The 17114-nt window shown below is 38.6% G+C and overlaps 1 protein-coding gene across 1 annotated transcript in view; it reads left to right on the forward strand.

Annotated features, from left to right (window-relative positions):
* VSIG10 (V-set and immunoglobulin domain containing 10) overlaps positions 1 to 7308 on the forward strand; it is a 35646-nt gene extending 28338 nt beyond the window's left edge. The window contains exons 8-9 of the mRNA XM_074296684.1: positions 1341 to 1537; positions 3924 to 7308. Coding sequence (XP_074152785.1) covers positions 1341 to 1537; positions 3924 to 3982 — 256 coding nt within the window. The 3' untranslated portion in view covers positions 3983 to 7308. The remainder of the gene's footprint in view (positions 1 to 1340; positions 1538 to 3923) is intronic.
* Positions 7309 to 17114: the final 9806 nt, after the last annotated feature.

Consider the following 17114-nt stretch of genomic DNA (forward strand, 5'->3'; position numbering starts at 1 on the left):
TCCTTCTCCTCCTCCTTCTCTTCCTCCTCCTTCTCCAACAAGCTGGATTGATTTTTAGCCCAGCGTTTTCCTAAAAGCTGGTAAATAATTCCCTTGGGTTCTAGACTTTGATGAGCCAAATACAGGAGCTTTGGATGACTAAAATAAAGATAATAAAATAGCTAATATTTACGGAGCACCTTGATGTACCAGGCATTGCGCTAAGCATTTCATAATTATTGTCTTATTTGATCCTTACGTCAACCCTGCTAGCTGCTATTCTTATTCTCAGAAAACCTAGTCACTTACCCAGAGTCACAGGGCTAGTGCCTAAAGATAGATTTGAATTCAGATCTTCTTGACATGGGGCCCAGTGTATCCACTGTAGTATTTATCCATTGTAATTATAATATTAAATATAATAATGATATAATAACAAAATGTAGTAATAGCAACAGCTACCATTTATGTAATATTTATGTGCCAGGTGCTGTGCTAGGCGCTTTTACAATTATTATGTTGTTCAATCCCCACAAAAACCCTAGGAAGTAGGTCCTATTTTATAGATGAGCAAACTGAGGCAAATAGCTTAAGTGACTTGCACGGGGTCACACAGCTAGTGCCTAAGGCTAGACTTGAGCTCCTGACTCCAGGTCCAGCACTCTATCCCTTAAGACAGACCATGCCCCCTGAGCAAGCCGGGTCTTACATCCCCAGAGCCAGAGCTTATAGGAAGCCTGAGAAATGACCTGCTGGGATCATTTAAATTTTTGTGCCCTGGTCTAGGAAATAGACTCTGCCCTCAAGCAGCTTATAGTCAATGCTAAGGCACTGACAGTGATACAAAAGTTCAGAGCAGAGGAAGATCAGAAAGCCAGAGGTGACACCTGAGCTGAGCCTTGAAGGACGAACAGGATTTAGGAAAGGAGGAAGGAGGATTACTTCAGGTACAAACCAAGGTCCAGAGGCAGAAATAAGCTTCACATGAATGGATAGATCCTGGAGGACATCAGCCAACTGAGTAGGAAGATGTTTGTTGAGCAAAGAGAGAGAAAAGATGATTTAATGTAATTTTCTGGAGCCAATCGGTTACTGCTTTTCTCTGTCTCGCTCCATGGCTTCCCCAAAGCTTTAATTAGAAACTTAGAACTCTGAATCAATCAGGGGATTTGGGGGAGTCCCAGAGTTTGGGCAGGGGCAGCCCAAGGCCTGATCAAAATAAGTACTGCATAAATGTTAGTTATTATTATTATTACAGTGGAAAGAACACTGAGCCTCGAGTCAGGAAAACCTGAGTTCAAGTTTAACTTACTAGCCCTGTGACTCTGGGCTGCCTTTTGACTCCGTTTTTTGGGATTTAGGGCTCAAGACACGAGTGATGTCATGGTCCTGGTGGATTCACAGGATGAGGAAGAGGAAGATGTGGAAGAAGAGGAGGAAGAAAGAGAAGAGGAAGACTTGCCAAAAGAGATAACCAGACATGGTCACATACACCAGGTGACCGCCCTGGTCAACGGGGATGTGGAACGCATGGGGAATGGGCTCCAGGCCCTACAAGGTAAGCCCCTTTTCCTCAGTGATACTTATCACCTGGTAATGGCAGATGGCTCAGACCAGGGGTTCTCAAACTATGGCGCGCTGAGGACGTTTATGTGGCCTGTGGCCCTCCGGGTTATGGCAAATGGGCTGAGGGGCGGAGACAGAGTGTGAGCTTTTGTTTTTACTATAGTCCGGCCCTCCCACAGTCAGAGGGCCACTGGCTCAGACCTTGATTTTACATCCCATTAAAATGACTGAGATAGAGGATGACTTTAGATTTCATAGGAGATGAAAAAAAGGCATTTAGCTTCAATCTCCCTGAAAACCTGGGTGTTTGAAAAGCAAGGAACAGAAATTAAAAATCATGTCAGGGAAATTCATGGTCTATAGTGGAAAGAAAACTAGTTTTGGAAGGGAGGAAGAGGATTAAAGGAAGTATTCATGTGCCAGGCAATGTGCTTAGTTCTTAACAAATATTATCTTTGATCCTCACCGTAGCTCTGCAAGGTGGGTGCTATTCTTATCTCTGTTTTACAGTGGAGGAAACATAGCATTCATAAGTTAAGTGACTTGCCCAAGGTCACACAGCTAGGAAGTGTCTGAGGCTGGATTTTAATTTACATGTCCTTGACTCACACTCCATCCACTGCATCACCTCACTGCCTTCAATTCAGAATAACCTCAGTTTAATTTTGCTTCAGACACTAGCTTTGTGACCATGAGCAAGTCATGTAATCATTCTTATTTTCAGTTATCTTATCTGTGAAATGAAGAAAATAATAGCACTTACTTTACGAGGTCATTGTGAAGAGAAACTGAGATAAACAGATAAAGCGTTTTGTAAGCTTTCCAGTACTATGGAAATGTTAGCTATAATTGTTATCGTTTTCATTGTTAATTATTATTATTAATTATTATTTTTATTATTATTAATTTTTTTTAGGATTCAAAGGACTTGACTTTGTATTCCCACTCTGTAGCCTCCGTTTCTTACTTTATTAGTAAAATAAGAGTATGGACTAGATGGTCTCCAAGGTTCCTTCTAGTTCCAAATCCTATAATCCCATGAAATCATTTCAACTTACCAAAGATTTCCATCAATAAAAATTTATGGAGTTCTCATCACTATCACAAACAAAATACAGCACTCCCATCCCGTTTCTCTAGGAGATGATTAGAACTGGGGAGAAGGATAGTAAAAAGTTAAATAATATAAGGACAACTCTGGAATGGTCAGAAGGTGAAATAAGATCAGCTGAATAGTGGAGAGTGGGGTTCTTGGAGGAATTCAACTGTAGAAAGATGCCACCATGGACTGTTGTAGTCAGAGAAGGTTTCACCAAAAAGTTGGGATTTGAGCTGGGTCTTGGAGGATCCTTGGATCACAGGATTCTAGATCCGGAGCTCAAATGGACTTTCTTAGAAGCCATTTGGTTCAACTTCTTCATCTTACAGATGAGAAAACTGAGGTCCAGGGACATAAAGCTATTATCAAATCCAAGATCAAGAGCTGAAATGGTTTTAGAGGCCATCTAATCCCAGCTCTCTTATTTTATAGATAAGCCAACCGAGGCTCATGTAGGTTAAGTGACTTGTGCATGGTCACACACTAGTGTCAAAGACTTTGCTGATTTCAAATTGAACTTTTGGAAAATCATTATGGCAAGCTGTTTCTCAATTCCTTTTTCTTTTTTTTTATTTATAATTTTTTTCACAGTATATATGCATGAGTAATTTTTTTATAACATTATCCCTTGTATTCATTTTTCCAAATTTTCCCCTCCCTCCCTCTACTCCCTCCCCCCGATGACAGGCAATCCCATACATTTTACATGTGTTACAGTATAACTTAGATACAATATAGGTGTGTAAATACCATTTTCTTGTGCACATTAAGTATTAGATTCCGAAGGTATAAGTAACCTGGGTAAAAAGACAGTAGTGCTAACAATTTACATTTGCTTCCCAGTGTTCCTTCTCTGGGTGTAGTTATTTCTGTCCATCATTGATCAATTGGAAGTGAGTTGGGTCTTCTTTATGTTGAAGATATCCACTTCCATCAGATCAATTCCTTTTTCAATAGGACTTAGATTTTATTAGCAAATTGTCCATTATTATACAGACACTTATTACCCAAACCCCTGAATCTGTTTTTTGTTTGTTTGTTTGTTTTGGTTTGGTTTGGGTTTTTTGTGGGTCAGTTGGAGTTCCACAGCTGGTAAGTGAGTTTACATTTGAACTCAGGGCTTCCTGTTCGCCTATTAACTGTACAATCTAGCTGCCCCAATCTGGCTTGATTTCTTGAAAATAAGTCCAAAAACCACATTGCGTTCCTTGGGGCTGGTGACTAAGAACCTACTGTCGAAATATTGCTCCAGCTCTTTCCTTTTCTTTTTTCTGTTCAGATGACAGTAGGGAAACCCACAGCGACATTTTCCAGGAAGAATGTGACCGACCTGTTTGATCTCAGTCATCTTTACGTTCCTGGAGCACTCTCAGAGGATGCTTGGTTTGGAGTTCAGCTTTCCAGACATCCCAACCCGGTCTCTGAGCTCTCTCGCTTTGGCAGTGGTTGGGCCCCTCAGCAAATGTCCCATCTCCCCTTCTGTGCTTTTCTCCCTAATTAGCTTGATTTGCTGTCGGCTTCCTCAAGATGCTCGAGCGCCATAGGGACAGACGAGTCCTTTGGGAGAAAGCCCTAGAAGTGTCATTTGGTTTCCAAAATGCAACATTTCTGGGAACCTTGTCCCCATCCAGGTGTCCCTCCTTCCCTGAGAGCACAAGTGAAACTTCTTTCCTTAGCAACAGGAAGATGGTTTTGCCAGCAGCTTGGCCCAATGTACAGAGAAGGATATTCTGGCATCCCAAGGCAAGCACTCAAACTGACCCAAGCCATCTCTTTGCTGTCTCCAAGTAAGGCACAGGTGGGCCAGATTTCTGGGCAAACATCCACAGTCTGAGAAAAAAAAAAAGATCAAGGTTTGCCAAGGACTGTTGTATCTGGAGGGGGAACCCTTCCCTCCTCGGTGGGAAATTGGATTAAGTAAAAGTTAGAATCTCACTGAGTGGGAACATTACTGTCAAGTTTCCTTTGAAGAAGTGAATTTGGATTATTAGAATTGAATAGCATTGGACCTGGAAGAACAAAATCTGGGTATACTTGGGCAAATCACCTCTCTGAGCCTCAGTTTCTCCATTTGGAAAATGATGGGGGAGTTTTAAGGCCCCTTCAAGCTATATGGATCCGCTGATAATTTATAAGTTTTCCAGGCCCATAGATCAGCCATGATTCTTCTCAGAGACTTGGGAGGATAAAGAGATAAAGAAGAAATTATTTTTATTTTAACCCGAATGTATAGGGGGGATATTATAGAAGGAAAAGAAAAAGTATGAGTAGGCAAGCCTCCACTTTTTCTGCTTCTCAGCCATTGCTATGAAAGTAATACTCAGCACTTTGTCATGAAACAAGAAGAAATCCGGACTATTTCTTGATTTTCTCACTCGCCTCTGGTGATCATGACTGAGTCATGGTCATTCTTGGCCTGGGCTTGTGGAAAAAGCATCTTTTCTGCTTGCTGTAAGGAGACACTAGGAAGCTAGCCCCATTGGGTGGCTATGAAATGGAAGGAAAATCCTATGTAATAGTGCAAGTGGAGAGTCTAGTGAGCTGCCATTTTCCCCCCATATGGCCTTTGGTGACGGTGTCAGTCAAGCCTTTCATGTGTCAGTGGAAGAGAATGCAAGAACTTGTGTTAGACACTGGGCTTATTATCTATGTGTATAGATTCACTGAAGGTGGGGTCGGGATACAATTTGGGACATGGAACCTTAGAAGGCTTGGGCTTTCTCATCTTGCTTCAGATATTCACTTCCAGAGTGAGCATGACAAATGACTACACTTCTTTGAGACTCAGTTTCCTCATCTGTAAAATGGGGACACCTGTAATACCTACCTCACAGGGCTGCCACGAGGCTCCAATGAGGTCATGTAAGTAACGGAAGTGCTTGGCAAATTTGCTTTTCCTCCTGCCCTTTTCATCACTGTGAACTTTACCGTCACCCTGGACTTTGCCAAGATAGCTCAAATTCACCAGCATCCTTTCCCTTTTCTAACACTAAAGTTAACTTGGTTATAAAGTTTGTTTTATTTTAATCACATTCATTCACATGTTATGGGGGGCTGTGATGACTGAAATTGGTTTCATTATGCACAAGCTTATTCTGCATAGGAAGCAGTGGAGTGGTTAGAATTGATCTCAGAATCAAAAAGACATGGATTCCCATCCTACCTTGGTCATATATTAAGTATGAGATCCTGGGTGAATCATTTGGTCTCTGATTGTTCTAGGCAACCCTCTTAGACTAAGTTACAGAGAAGGTACCAGATGGAAAAAAAGTTTCCTGATGAGGATTTCCCTTGAGTGCTTAAATAATAAGTTCATACTAATATATATACATATATATATGTGTACATACACACACACACACACACACACACACATATATATATATATATATATTTATATATATATATATATATATTATAATTTTGTGGAAATTCTTTTCTTAAAAAAAGATGTCAAACTAATATCAACTGGTCAAAGTCAACTACCTAACCATTTTGCTATCAAGGCACAAGGGGAAATCAGAGGCAGGAGTCCTATCCCCAGGAATCATAGTGTTCTATTTTGCCTCTCCGCTGGGCAATTTCCATTTTACTCCATAGTACCTCAAATGTTTGACTGTTTCATGTAGTTTCAGAATGGGCCACCATGACAGGTACATTTTACCACCTCCAGGAGCCTCCCTCACTTTAAGTCTTTCAGGGACTATTTGGTGAAATTCTTGCATTAGAGAATATAACTAAAGCTCATCTGCCTTGATTTAGAAAGTGATATTATGAACTCTGGAAAACTTTATAAATTTGACTCCTAGCTGGGAAATGAAATGAAAGTTGTGAAAGGTCATCAAAAATTTCCCTAGCTTCCTGTTCCTTTTACAGATATTTTAGTAATTGAGTCAGAGCAGAGATGGGGAACTATTCAAGGCAGGGATTTTTCCACTCCCAAGTAAAAGCTTAGTGCCAACTTGCTATTAACCAAAGCAACCCTTTAAACAAGTCAGGAGCCATGCATGATTGATGCCATTCATGGATGAGCAAAGCAGACCTTACGTGGGATTGAATTTTTAAGGCATTCAAAGAAATGGGGCTTAAGTATTAAAGGAAAAAACAACACTGAAATACCAAAGCCTTTTGACAAGGGGGAATTTTATTCTGACTTTGTAAGTTATGATTTTTGGTTTCATATTTCATTAAAACATATCGTGACGTTACAGCAAATTTAGGAATTCTGCTTTCCTGGAACTTGGATGGGGAATGTTTCGGGGCCGCCATAACAAAATTTTTCCTTGAGGGATGATGGGAGTTTAAGGAGGAAAGTATAGCTTTTTTTAGCTGGTTCAAATTCTCACTGAAGCCCCTACCATGGAGTTCTCTTATTCAAGCATGACTGCAATAAACACTGGAAGGTATTGACACTCGGATTACTAAAGCACTACAGACTAATTGGGAAGACTTCTTGAGTAAAGCTTCCTATATTTAGGCATTCAATGCCAACCAGTGTAAATCTTCCATTCTGTGACTAGCCATATTCTGCTATTAGGGCTTAAAACACACAGGTATCTCTGGTCTAAATAATTTGATACGTAAGGGTGGGTATGAGGAGAAATTAGTTTTGAGAGCTGTGGTTTTTTTTTTTATGATCCTTGAATAAAGTTATTTTTCAATAAGTAGTTTTTTGTTATCTTTATTTAGATCTGGTGTCCTTCCTTTAAGAAAAAAAAAAGTTGGTATTTTCCACTGGCTTTATTTAAGAATTTAAGATGTTGCATAATCTACTGTGTCTGTGTCCTCATTTGATATATTTTGGTACAACTATGAAGATAAATTTGGAAAATCTCCCTAGTCTGCCAAAATTTCTTTTCTTTGCTTTCTCCATACAGCCTTGTAAGCCTCTACATTCCCCTTGTAGCCCGATTCCCTGTCTCTCCTACATCATCACCCTTAGAAACCATACTTTTTTGGGCCTAGTCTGTTTTTCTTTTATCCATATGCACCCTCATGTCTGTATTCATTTTTGATGAGACCCATCTAATTCTCCGAACTTTCCTGAGGACTTCTTTGAAATGCTGCAGTGAAGTGAATGGAATTAGGAGAAAATACATAAGATGTCATCATAATAAAGATAACACAACTTCCTTAGAGACTTAAATCTGATCAGTGTAAAGAACAATCATGATTCTATAGGACCAAGAATAACTCACACTACTATGAGATTAAAAAGGTTTGAGACAGAGTTATTTTAATAATAAGGCCAGCATGTTATGAAAGGATGGTCAGTTGGCTTTCTTAGACCAAAAACCATGATGGCAACTGGACTTCAGCAGGAAAAGGTGTTCAAGGAAGGGCTGAGGGGGACATCAAGTCAACCTTGAACAAATTGATCTATATCCAGACCTTCAGCCTTGGGCAATCTTATTTTAAAAAATTGTCCCGTGGAAACTACATGGATGCCCATCCATTGAAGATTGGCTGAATAAATTGTGATATATGAATATTATGGAATATTATTGTTCTATAAGAAATGACCAACAGGATGATTTCAGAAAGGCCTGGAGAGATTTACATGAACTGATGCTGAGGAGTTCGATGTATACTTCAACAACAATACTATATGATGATCAATTCTGATGGATGTGGCCACTTTCAACAATGAGATCAGTTCCAATAAAGCAGTAATGAACTGAACCAGCTACACCCAGCGAAAGAACTCTGGGAGATGAGTTTGAACCACTACATAGAATTCCCAATCCCTCTATTTTTGTCTGCCTGCATTTTGGGATTTCCTTCACAGGCTAATTGTACACTTTCAAAGTCCGATTCTTTTTGTACAGGAAAACAACTGTTTGGACATGTAGACATATATTGTATTTAATTTATACTCTACCTGCTCTCTGGGGTGGGGGAAAGGAAGGGAAAAATTGGAACAAAAGGTTTGGCAATTGTCAATGTTGTAAAATTACCCATGCATATGTCTGGTAAATGAAAAGTATTAGAATTTTAAAAAATGGGAAAAAAATTGTCCCACCCAAGCTTGAAGGACACAATGGCTACTGGGTGAAGTCTTAAGCAAGAAAGTTCAGTACTGTGATCAACAATGTCCTTCAAGAGGTTTAACCTTTTAAAATCAGAACTTTAGAAGAATAGAACTCCATCTCCCCAAACTATTGATTATTAATAATAATTCCTTATGGCTGGCAAAGTGGCACAGTGGATAGGGCACCAGCCCTACAGTCAGGAGGACCTGAGTTCAAATTTGATCTCACTTAACTCTTCCCGGCTGTGTGACCCTGGGCAAATCACTTAGTGTAATGTGCTGTTGTCTCCAGAAGCTGCTGATTGCTCTCTGGGAGGAGATCTGCTGTGTCAATTCAATCTCTCAGACAGATTCTTCTTCCTGTAGAGAGCCATTGTCTCCAGACAGTTGCTGTTAACTCTGGTCCAGAGTAGTGACTTCCCTCTTTTATCCTCCCAGAGAATGGGCGCGGGATAATGCAAGAGCTTCTGGGAAAAATTACTTCAACCAATGAACTTGCTCTTCCCCAGGAGTTCACAAGTAAAAACTCCCAGTAAAGGCCGGAACTAGAGAATTGTCAAGTCCTGACTTAGCACTTAGTAAGAACCTAATATCTCATTATCTCATTAGCACTTAGTAAGAACCTAACAACTTAGCCCCAATTGCCTCAGCAAAAATAATAATAATTCCTATCATTCCCAATTTCCTGATAGATGATAGATTACAGATGTAGATTGGACACAACTAATGTGGGAATTTGTTTTGCTTGGCCATTTTTTGTTTGTTTATTTGTTTTCAGTGTGAAAGTTAAGGATTTTTTTTACTCTTCCCCCTCTCCAAAAAGGAGAGAACAAAAGAAAGACTGGAAGAAGTCACATACTAGCAGGACAACTTCGAAAGTTACATGCTTTGATTTTAGTTGTATAGTTGTGTTATGATTTAGGAGAGCAATTTCTAAATTCCAAATGATGTGTTTGGGGATTAGCATCAAATGATGAGATCTTAAGCATCGAATGTTGGGGTTAGGTCAGGTGAAGAATTCATGATGGCATTCTCTTTGGCAAAAGGAAGTTTGTTTATGAGAAGAGTTTGCAAACAAAATGAAGACTCCAGGAATGGTGCACATGAAAAAGAGCTGGGAGAACATATAGCTAGCAAGAAAAGAGCTTTTAACAATTAGTGATGGAAAAGACAAGTTCCCTAATGGAATTCACAACCAGGAGAAAGGGAACAACAAATTGAGGTTGCAATATGCCCTTAGCTGGCAGGCTCAATAGCAAAAGAGATTTAGCACCCTAAAAGAGTTAACTATAAGAAGGAGAAAGAATAGAGTCATGATAGGGCATAAGAGGAATGGGGAATGGGGAAGAAGGAAGGGGAAAGACACCAGGCAGAGTGAGTGTTGTGGTGGGTATAACCCAAAGGGGTTCTGCAAAGATGGTGTGAACCAAGGACAGATTTATGGGAGAAATTTAAGCTCAGGGGTTTGACATAATTTGGATTTCTGACTGGAAGACACAGAAAATGGGGCTATAAGGTTATTTATTTATTTATATTTTATTAAAGCTTTTTCTTTACAAAACACATGCATGGGTAATTTTTCAACATTGACCCTTGCAAAGCCTTCTGTTCCAAATTTTCCCCTCCTCCCCACCCCCTCCTCTAGATGGCAGGTAGTCCCCTACATATTAATATGTGAAAATATACATTAAATTCAATATATGTATACATAGGGGGCTATAAGATTAAACTGATTCCCGTCAGTGCCCTTCTTTGCTTACCTTAGATAATAATTACCTTAGATAAAATACTTAAGTTTTCTGCCAACCCCATCTAATTACTCAGCATCTCAGCAGTTGTTATATAGGTTGCCTTCTCAGTAGGCAGGGGTAGGATTGAAGAGGAGGGAATTTAGAACTCAAATCTAAAGAAGAGGATGTTAAAAATAAGTTCCTTCCTTTCCCCCACTCCCTCCCCTAGATGGCAAGTAATCAGATATGTTAAACGTGCAATTCTTCTATAAATATTTCCACAAGTATCATGTTGCACAAGAAAAGTCAGATAAAAAGGAAGAAAATGAAATGCAGACAAACTACAACAAAAAAAGTGAAAATGCTGTTAAGATCCACATTTAATCCCCAAAGTCTCCTCTCTGGTTGCAGATGGCTCTCTCCATCACAAGACCATTGGAACTGAATTGAATCACCTCGTTGTTGAAAATAGCCATCCATCAGAACTGATCATGCCATAATCTTGCTGTTGCCATGTACAATGTTCTCCTGGTTCTGCTCACTTCACTTAATATCAATTCATGTAAGTCTCTCCAGGCCTTTCTGAGATCATCCTACTGGTCATTTCTTTTTTTTTTTTTTTGAGATCCTTAAAAATAATTTTAATGCATAAATATGTGGAATTATGAAGTCTACATGTATATTCTAAAATAATTTATACTAAAATACAAAGTTTGCAGGCTTCAGTTCAAGATTCCTTAATCTCATGAAATAATTTTTTAATTTTTTTTTTGTTATATAAATGTGAATTATTATTTTTTTTATTATATATATATATATTTTTTTTTATAATATTATCCCTTGTATTCATTTTTCCAAATTACCCCCCCTCCCTCTATTCCCTCCCCCCCACTACTGGTCATTTCTTATAGAACAATAATATTCCATATCATTCATATACCATAACTTATTCAGCCATTCTCCAACTGATGGGTATCTACTCAGTTTCCAGTCACTCCAAAAAAAGTGCTACAAACATTTTTGCACATGGAGGTCCTTATCCCTTTTTTATGATCTCTTTGGGATATGAGTCCAGTAGAGAAACTGCTGGATTAAAGGTTATGCACAGTTTGATATTCTTCTGGGCATCGTTTCAAATTGCTCTCCAGAATGGTTGGATCAGTTCACAACTCCACCAACGATGTATTAGTGTCCCAGTTTTCCCATATTCCCTCCAACATTCATCCTCATCTTTTCCTGTAATCTTAGCCAATCTGAGAGGTGTGAAGTGGAACTTCAGAGATGTCTTAATTTGCATTTCTCTGATCAATAATGATTTAGAGTATTTTTTCATATGACTATAAATGGTATTAATTTCTTCATCTGATCATGCACAATTGTCCTTTTAATTTTTGTTCTGTAAATGGACATGACTATTTTATTTGGTGTTTAAGTTTAAATAAAAGTATTAAATGAAAAAAAGGGAAAGAATTATCCTGAGACTATACCTCTTTCTACAATTTGAAGGGATTTTGATGTTGGCAAGTATGTGGGGTTTGGAGATAAGTGGTTAAATGTACTAAAAGAGAATTATGACAACAGGAGGCTAGAAGGCTTATTTCCTCTAACCCTTGGTTTTCTAGTTTTGCACTTGCCAAGGATGGGGTATCAATGGTCCTTGGGTTGTCTGGGAAAGGGATCTAAATCCCTGACTGCAACTTTATCATTTGCAAATCTTGGGATAATATAAAATAATTTGGGACTTTGCTTTCAAATTGCTTCCAAATTCTTAATTTAAAAATTAAGGGTTGAGCTAATAAAAAGTGGTGGTTGCCACCCTATAAGAAATGGTGCCTTGAACAAGTATTTTCCTTAAGGCTCCCATAGTAACATTGCAATTCAATAAGGCTCATGACAAGATGTCACCAGGACATCAACTCAAGTCCCTTCTAAAACCTACAAGAGATGACTCCTGGGAACCTGACTCCCTAAGAACTATTGCCGAGACCAGAATTCAAAAGTGTGAGCTCTTTATTTTGAAGATTATTATTCTCAGATGAGAAATTATGCTTATTTTGAAATAATGAAAAGAAAAAATTTGTATAAATTTATTGTGCCATTTCCTCAAGATTTTGGTAGAATGAAATGATTAGAGAGGAAAAACGTTGGAGGCAATTCTCAAAAAGTAGTTCTATATAATTGTATATACAAGAGAGACTAGTAATGAACTGGGACTATAAGAAAATGCCTAGCTAGCTGTGTGACCTTGTAGAGGACCATTGGAAACGGAAATGGCAAACTAGTCCAGTATCTTTGCCAAGAAAACTTCATGGATAGAGGCCTGTGGGGCATGAAGAATCAAATATGATTGAAATGAGGGAACAACAGTGTTAGACTTGAAATCAGGAAGACCTGAGTTTAAATCTTGCCTTTGTATTAGATGTGACACCTGGGCAAAATATTTAAACTGTATTTTCCTCATCTGTAAAATGAAGATAATATCAACACCTAACTCTTGGGGTTTTTATGAGGACAAAATGAAATAATATGTAAAGTATTTTGCAAAGCTTAAAATGCTACTTTATAAAGTGCTAAATAAATTATTAGCAGGGAAGACAATATTAGGAAATCATTATGATGACACAGTAAATGTAAGCAGGTAATATTTCTTTTAAAAAAATTTTAATAGTACTTCATTTTTCCAAATACACGCAAAGATATGAACATTTACCTTTGCAAAATCTTGTGTCCAAATATTTCTCCGTCTCCCCTCCCAAAACACTAAGCAATTTGATATAAGTTAAGCATGGGCAATTTCTAAAAACATATTTCCATATTTGTTATGCTTCACAAAAAAAAAAAATTCAGTTCAAAAGGGAAAAAACACAGGAGAAAAGAAAAAAAAAAAAACAAGCAAACAAACACTACCACCAACAACAAAAAAGTGAAAATACTATATTTTGATCCATTCAGTCTCCATAGTTGTCTCTCTGGATATGGATGGCATTTTCCATGATTAGTCTATTAGAACTGTCTTGAAATATCTCATTTTGAAAAGAGCCAAGTCTATTACAGTCGATCATCACAAAATCTTGTTACTGTATACAATGTTCTCTTGGTTCTACTCACTTCACTTAGCATCAGTTCATGTAAGTCTTTCCAGGCTTTTCTGAAATCAGTCTGCTTGTCATTTCTTATAGAACAAGAATATTTCATAACATTAATATACCATAAATTATTTAGCCATTCCCCAACTGATGGACATCCACTCAATCTCCTGTTCCTTGCCACTAGAAAGGGCAAGCAGATAATATTTCACATTCTCTTCCCTGACTAGTACTTGCCTAATGGAAGAAAAATGAGAAATCTGTCTTTATTTTGGTAAAGATGTTAAATTAATTGAGCCTGTCTTCAGTTACTGTATTAAATCATAGTTTAAGAAAAGCCTTCTTCCTTTCCATCCCCTAACAATGTATTCTTTTGTCCATCACACACTCTCCCTTTTAGACTATAGCCTATTCAGATTGAGAAGTGGATTGCTTATTTAAGATTAATTAGATTATAAAAAATATTTCCTTATTGATCTTTAAATATTTAAGGTGTCAAAGTTAAGATAATTTAATATCTCTGGGAGATACCGTTGATATCTATTGCTGTTGTATTAGATTCTTCATGATCCCATTTGGGATTTCTTGGAAAAGATACTAGAACAGTTTGCCATTTCCTTCTCCAGTTCATTTTACAGATGAGGAAACTGAGGCAGACAGGGTTAAGTGATTTGCCCAAGATCACACAGCTGGTGTCTGGGGTTGGATTTGAATTCAGGTCTTCCTGACTCCCGGCTTAAGGCTCTATACACTTCACTGTTTAGCTGTCCTCTTGTAAATAAGAGGAATGGAAGACTGAGGTGTGCAGACCTGATTAGACAGCTGAACTAACTGAATTCTGGATTTGTGAATTGTCCACAGTCTTCCTTCTGTAGCAGAATCTCTTTCCCTTCTAATCCTCATTTTATCTCCTCAGACACCACTCATTTCCTTTTGTGTTGTATTTCCTTCCCGTCTGCTCATAAATCTTTAATTCAACCCTCACTTTCATTTTCTAAAGTGTTGTTTAATCAATCAATTAAGAAATACTTATTAAAATCTACTATAGATTAGGCATATAGCCAGATGTGCTAAATACTGGTGATATAAAACAAATGAAATAACCTCTACTCATATTCTCATTTTTTGATTGTTGATCCCCATGCTCTTTCCCCTTAATTCCTCCCTTCATCAGTTTCTAGGATTTCAGGTTTATCTTAGGCTTTTAACTTAGATCTGGAAATGATCTTGTAGGTCATCAGGTACAACTCCCATTTTGCAGATGAGAAAACAGGCTCAGAAAAGTAATCTGATGACTCTAATATCACATGGGCATTAAGAAGTAGAGCTAAAGTTTGAAATTAGACTGTCTGACTCCTTTTATCATGGTGGTAGATTGTTTTTGATTTTTGTTTATTTGTTTTTTTAAGTTTACTGTTTCCTATTCTGAATTTAACACCAAATTATACAAACAAATAAATAAAATAAATAAAAATAAAACGAACACTTCCATATGCCAAGTCAAACAGGTGAGGATTATTTATGAAACTTTGAGTTTTAACAGACAACTAACTTTTCCTTTTAAGTATAATTCATCATCAACTTTCAAAGCTGTTCTCGTTTTTTTTTCCCTAGCTGTTCTCGTTTTTTTTTTTCCTAGCCTTTCTTCTGTTTTGTTCTATGAACTTTAAAAATCCAGCAGTGACCTTCTTATTCCTTTTTCTTTTCTTTTTTTCCCCCTTTGGCAATCCTATCAAAAATCCTCACACTTCTCTCCAGCCCATACATGAAAAGGGAAAAATGAGAGTTTTGTAGCAAAATTATCTCATCAAGAAAAACAGATTCTCACCCGGGCTGTCTAAAAACGAATGTATCTGGGTCTATACTGAGTCCGTTATCACTCTGTCAGGAGGCAGGTGGCAGTTTCATCAACTAGTCCTTTGAAATTTTTGGTCCTTGCGTTGATCAAAGGAGTTAATTCTTTTAAAGTTGGCTTTTCATTACACTGATGTGATTACTGTGTAAATTATTTTACTTTTTCTGCTGACTCCACTCTTCATCAATCTATCTATCTTCCCAGGTTTCTAAATATGTTGATTATTTCTTATGGCGCTATAATATTTCATTACATTTTGTTTTTCAGTCATTTCAGTCATGGTGGTAGATTGTTTGTTTGTTTTATTTGTTTTTTTAAAGTTTACTGTTTCCTATTCTAAATTTTTGTTTTGTTTTGTTTTGTTTTGTTTTTGGTAAAGATACTGGAATGGTTTGCCACTTCCTCCTCCAGTTCATTTTACAGATGAGCTGGAGAAAGACTTGGAAATCCTAAGAATGCAGGACGGACAAACGACCAGAAGCAGGAATAATTAAGTCAGGTCAGTAGGTAAGACGACAGTGCTCTGGGACAAAAGGGAGTAGAAACCGGGCCGATGACGAAGTCTGCTAGTCCTCCATCTATTTCATCAGAATTGTATGAGTGTCAGCGATGGGGGGTGGGGTGGGTCAGGGAGGTCCCTGTTGAGAGAGGGGCTATTCCTATTATTGAATTACTCAGGCCCTCAAACTTCATTTGCATTCCCTCCATCTTGTGGCCAAATCTGGTGGTTTCTGCTAGCTTCCGTTCTAATTGTGGGGAAAATGGTAGTAATTCAGTGCAGACTAGATACACACATGGTAGATGGAGACCAATCTCAGAAAAGAAGGTTCTAGAGTCATTTGACATCTGCTTCAGTTTGCGGATGAGAGTAACCATAGTAACAGCATCGCCTTCCCAAGGTTGCTTCGAGGAACAAACGAGATCTTTGCAAAGGGCAGAACTTAGAGAGCTCTAGATTCCAGCTATCACCATTAATAATATTCTCTCTCCTATATGTCCCCTTCTCCCCAGCATCCGCCCGTCGTCCACGCCCTCATCACTTTTCTTCTATATAATTGCAATCCATTCTCCCACAGTGACGTCTCTGACTCAAACTCCTCTTTTTCCAATGCATTTTCAGCCTAGCTGTCCAGAGCATTTGCCCCCCTCTCACACAAGAAACCCCATCGCCCCCTTTTACCCCTGGCTGCTGACAAGGGACACAGCTCTTTAGGGCGTGCAGACCCCTTGGCAAATATCTCATTTGATCTCCATTGCAACCTTGGGGAATAAATGCTGTTATTATTTTCATTTTACAGATTGGGAAACTGAGGCAGATAGAGGTTAAATGACTTCCTCAAGGTCACTCCTAGGGCCTTCCCTTCTGGAATTTTCCATCTACCATGAGGTTATCTTTTTTGCTCCCAGTTATCATTTTTCTGCCCAATAAGAGTGGAAGGGACTATTCTTGTTTTTCTCTGTATCCCTACGACGTGTAAATAAATAATAGGTGCTTGGCAGGTGCTGATAGATGATTACTGCATGGAACACAGTAGATGCATAATAAATACTGGCTGAATGATTTTCTATCCCATAGTGTGGTCCCTTCTCCTGCTTCACTCTGGCCCATCCCTTGCCCCGCTCCCTACAGCCCTGCCCTTTATCAGTGATCCTCCCCTGGCTCCGCCCCCGGCTCGTGCCTCAACCCTCGCCCCTCCCCCTCGCCTCCGCTTGCTGGCCCCGCCTCGCCCACACCCCCTTAGCCCCGCCTCTCGGCTTAACCCGTCCC

This window comes from Sminthopsis crassicaudata, chromosome 1, assembly GCF_048593235.1.
Source record: "Sminthopsis crassicaudata isolate SCR6 chromosome 1, ASM4859323v1, whole genome shotgun sequence".
Lineage (NCBI taxonomy): Eukaryota > Metazoa > Chordata > Mammalia > Dasyuromorphia > Dasyuridae > Sminthopsis > Sminthopsis crassicaudata.